This window comes from Mus caroli, chromosome 7, assembly GCF_900094665.2.
Source record: "Mus caroli chromosome 7, CAROLI_EIJ_v1.1, whole genome shotgun sequence".
NCBI classification, from domain to species: domain Eukaryota; kingdom Metazoa; phylum Chordata; class Mammalia; order Rodentia; family Muridae; genus Mus; species Mus caroli.
The window spans coordinates 110172945-110178193 of NC_034576.1; the positions used below are offsets into that span (position 1 = coordinate 110172945).

Consider the following 5249-nt stretch of genomic DNA (forward strand, 5'->3'; position numbering starts at 1 on the left):
AAGTAGTAGATATCATATTGTGAATGAATGAGATATCTGGAGGGGGCCTTGGAGAGATGGCTCAGCAGTTAATAGCACTCTCTCTCCTTGCAGCAGAAACAGATTAAACTTCCAGCCTGACATGGTGGCTCACAACTGTCCATAACCCCACTTCCAGAAATTCATCGTCCTCTTTTGATCTCCATGAATAAGATGTACATTTGATTTACAGATATGCATGCAAACAAAACAAATACACATAAAAATAAATATATAGAAAGAATATAAAATATTGGTCAAGAAGTTAAAGAAGACCATAGAATGACAAAGTTTGAGGTGTTTATGGTATTTCTAATTGATTTGAGCATGAGGAGAATCTCAAAAGATCATTGAAATTATGGACCTCAACACTGAAGAAAAGATCTCTGAAGTCAAGGTTTGAGGGTATTTGTATTTTTTGCCATTGGTAATAGTGGCAAAAAAGGGTGAGACAATTACATACAGTTTATTCAAAAAGGAAAGAACAAAATCCCCAGTTCTTCAAAGCATAGATATTTGTATTGGGTCAAAGGAAGGGAATATAATTTTATCTTTGAAATAATAAAAGAAAAACATAGGAAATATTGAAAAATAATACTGAACTAAAGAATTTCTCATTTCCCTCAACAAGGATATTTCACACCTGAAATGGAGACTCAAAACCACACCACTGTGACAGAGTTCATTCTTCTGGGGTTAACGGAGAACTCCACATTACGTGTCATCCTATTTATGGTATTTCTAGGAATATATAATGTTACTTTAGTGGGAAATTTCAGCATCATCAGTTTAATAAGGAGCTGCCCCCAACTCCACACTCCCATGTATCTGTTCCTTAGCCATCTGGCTTTTGTAGACATTGGGTTTTCCACATCAATCACACCGACAATGTTTAAAGGATTTCTTGGAAATGGACTAGTACTCTCTGTAGCTGCTTGTATAGCCCAATTCTGCATCACAGTGACATTTGGGACAGTTGAGTGCTTCCTCCTAGCTGTCATGGCCTACGACCGCTATGTGGCCATCTGCTCACCCCTGCTCTATTCAACACATATGTCTCCCAGGATCTGCTTCCTTTTAGTTGGAGCTTCATATGTAGGTGGCTGTGTGAATTCAGGAACATTTACTAGTTGTCTGTCAAGTCTGTCCTTCTGTGGACCAAATCAGATAGATCACTTTTTCTGTGACTTCCCTGCTGTGTTGAAGCTTTCTTGCTCAGATGTCTCCATTATTGGAATTATTCCTTCTATCTCTGCTGGATCCATCATTGTGATCACAGTGTTTGTCATAGCTGTCTCCTACACCTACATTCTCATCACCATCCTGAAGATGCGCTCCACTGAGGGCCGACAGAAGGCCTTCTCCACCTGCACCTCCCACCTCACTGCAGTCACTCTCTACTATGGAACCATTACCTTCATTTATGTGATGCCCAAATCAAACTACTCTACTGCACAGAACAAGATACTGTCTGTATTCTATACAGTGGTGATCCCCATGCTCAACCCCCTCATCTACAGTCTGAGAAACAGAGATGTAAAAGAGGCTCTCAGGAAGGCTATCATCAGAATATTTCCATAGAGTGTAAGCGTTTTACATATGCATACCACTGTTAGTACCTAGTAAGTGTTGCTCAATTGTTTGTATAAGTTAAAGTTGTAACCCTTTTTATCAACTTCCCTCTATACACTTGAATATAGTAAGAACACTTCTTGGTATCTGTCATGTTATACTAACACAGCAACAATTATTACTATTATAAAATGCCTGAATATGTGAAAATGTTTTGTATATGAAACAAACAATAATTTAATCATTCCATTTTTGGCAGTGCTATAATTCAATTGCATATAGAACCTATTTATTCTGAAAAAAAAAAAAACCAACCCACCAAATCAAGTGGCATTGTTATTTCTTATTTTGCAAAAAGACTGTCTGGACAGTGAAAAATAAATTTTGATCTACCATATAATCATGAAGGAACAGAGATATGACATTAATAGTAAAATCCAGAAATATAGAAACCAATGGGTTTGGCTTTACATTTAGTTTTATATTATACCATTTAATTTGGCACTTTAAATTGCATTCAATTTACAGAGGAGGATATCAGGCATTGGAGAAATCAACCAGTTTATCCAGAGAGATATAGAGCCATTCCCTCTGATTCTAGATTTTATGCAACATAAGTGTTGATTCAATTCTGGTTCTATTTTCCCCATACGTGACATATATTATACTATGATAAATTTAAGGCTGTGAGCAATGTTATGACACCCAAGATTTGCCTAAAGTAATCAATACTGAATACAACACACTAATCTTTGAGGAAAGTTGTTTTTGTAATGAATATCTAATTTATGCACACCATAACTAGGTTATTCCTGGGAAAACTGATTTCATCCTTACTTTGGTGGAAATAAAGTTTCAATATCATACGTGTAAAAAGTTTCTACGATTCTACTTATTTTAAAATACACATTAAAATCAGACTTCTGATATGATGGTACATGTAACAATTTAGAAGACCATTTGTATAATGAAAGCATTTTGATAAATGCTTCCACATCAATCATGAATCTGGGTCTATGAGGAAATTGGGATTTAATGCCCCTATCCCATATAATAACCAGAGATGATGCTACAGGGTACAGTGCACAATTTGATTGTAGAAGGTATATTTTTTTGCTTGAGACATTCATCACCTCATCATGAGCCTGGAAAAGCTAAGGTGAAAAAGGAATTTATATGGGAACTCCAGAGAACAGACTTAAGTTAGTGTTTATTTCCTTTTAGTGCAAGATTTAGAATCTGATTCCCCAGGGCAATAGAGCTAGAGATATCAGGGCTTGGAAATATTATTTTAATAACTAATAGAAAAAATATTTACGATTTACTAAGTGAAATAGTAGAGTACAATACTTGTCAAAGGAGAAAATAGAACAAATGAAAAATGATAGATATAAGTGCCTAATTATGACAATGTTATTCCAGCCTTAAAACTACTAATATCTGAATATTTATTGCACTTAAATAGATAAAAAATTAAGACAATTAAATAAATTATGATAAGTATTTCTTACACAGTGAAAATGAAAACCTTATAGCTGTTCTCTGAGAATTAAGAGGGCACCCCTTCTCCCATTCATGGAGAATAATCCTCTTGTCAGAAAGAAATCTCCATGAATAAGTCAAGTTTCCTGTCCTTCCCGTTAGCACCTTGCAAAGAGGAAGCATACAGTTCTCCAAGGGTACTTTTTCAGAGTTTTTGGAAACACATCTGTTCATATGATCTCAATGCTTACTAGTAGCCAGGAATCATGATGGCAAGGAAAAAATTTGAGCCACTGTCTCACCTAAAATAATCCACATACTATATTGAAGTTCGTGTTTCTTAACCCAGAAATGTTTGGGCATTTACACATATGACCTATGGAAGAGAAATTAGTTAGAATTGTAAATTGGCAATTTCCTTTAAAAAGTAGTACTCAAGTTGCTCAAGAATTAAGACCCAAGTCCCCGTTGTCAAAATATGTATATCTTTCAATATTGTTTTTGAGTTCAATTGAGGCAAGGAGGATCTGATTTAAAAAGTCATGTTAGTATCCACAGCATGCTTTTTCAGTGAGCCAGTCTGCAAGTGAATAAAAAATCCCAATGGCTTTATGTTAAAGAACATAAACAATTGTTTGACCAGAAAATTATTGTGTACAACAAAATGAAGCATTTTTGGATGCTTGGCCTCTGGAACTACTCCAAATAGCATTAGAAATGATGACTGACAATGTGATCCCTCAGTACATTTCAGGAAGGTTGCATCTAGGGCAAATGATTCACATATTTTATGTACTTGGATTCACCTTCTGCTAGTGGAATGCTGGTTCTTAGATGCTTCAGCATAGACTCTTAAGTTCTTCTACTATGAGGTAGGAAGAAAGAGGTTGAAGACACCTAAAGAAAGGCTCAACCCCTCTTTATAAATTCTCAAATCTTTTTATTCCTCTTTAGTAAAATGAAGAAAAAGTGAAACTAATCATTTCATTACTTCCTTTTCTCTCTGTAACTTCAGTGATCCTTTACAATTTGATTGAAAGGTTATGATAAAGTACTGTGCTAGCATACTAACTCTACTGAAGCTTATCAGATTCTGCACATTGGATATTCATTTGGTAAACAAATGTCTTCATTTTCAGTATACCAGCAATAACTGTTCAAAAGCACTCCATAGTCTATATATGTTCTGGGGGAAGGCTAGTCAGATCACAATCACTCACTTGGCTTCATAAGGTATACATGTACAACAAACTCATGAACTTATTTTTAAAAGGGACACTCAATAGGGGAGAGAGAACTCAAAGAGTCCAATTACAGTAGATACATAGGGTCCCAATTGGAGTCATGTAGTTACCAACTCACATTCAAATTTTCTGACCTAGAATTATTTTTGTCTAAAAGAACCTCTGGGAGAAAAAGGAGAATAGACTGAAGGAAAGGCTATTAAGTGACCAGCCTAACTTGGGATTCATCTCATAGGGCTGGGTTGGGGCATGGCACCAAGGCCTGTACTATTACTGAAAGCCCCTTTGTCCTGTAGAGCTCCCAGGGTAAGGGGATGCTATGGAACTGAGGTAGGAGTAGGGGAACACTCTTATAGAGGCAGGGGAGGGGGAGAGGATAGGGGTTTGTGGAGGGGGTAAACTGGGAAAGAAAGTAATATTTGAAATATAAATAAAGAAAATAACAAATAAAAATGAAGAAAAGAAATATTCATCATCCTTAGTCATCAGGGAAATGCAAATTAAAATAACTCGGAGATTCCACTTTACACAAGCATAGTCTCTGATACCTCCCAATATTTGACTAAGTCATTGATATATGTAATTATACTGACTGTAGGATGTATACTTTGGTGTGGTCTTCCTTCTTGGGATTCATATAGTCTGTGAGTTGTATTGTGGGGATATACTCAACAAAACTGGAAAATCTAGATGAAATGGATGCTTTTCTAGACATATGCCAGGTACCAAAGATATATCAGGATTAGATAAACCATCTAAACACTCCCATAACCATTAAGGAAATACAACGAGTCATTAAAAGTCTCCCAACCAAAAGTCCCCAGGACCAGATGGTTTTAGTGCAGAATTATATCAGACTTTCAAAGAGGACCTAACACCAATACTTCTCAAACTATTTTATAAAATAGAAACAGAAGGAACACTGTCCAACAC

The 5249-nt window shown here is 35.9% G+C and overlaps 1 protein-coding gene across 1 annotated transcript; it reads left to right on the forward strand.

Moving 5' to 3' along the window:
* Positions 1–666: 666 nt before the first annotated feature.
* LOC110297571 (olfactory receptor 476) lies at positions 667–1599 on the forward strand. The gene has a single exon (XM_021166371.1). The coding sequence runs from the start codon at positions 667–669 to the stop codon at positions 1597–1599; it is 933 nt and encodes a 310-aa protein (XP_021022030.1).
* The last annotated feature ends 3650 nt before the right edge of the window (positions 1600–5249 follow it).

Bases quoted from the DNA above. Each gene is read 5' to 3' on its own strand.
- LOC110297571 (XM_021166371.1), top strand. From the start codon at position 667: ATGGAGACTCAAAACCACACCACTGTGACAGAGTTCATTCTTCTGGGG.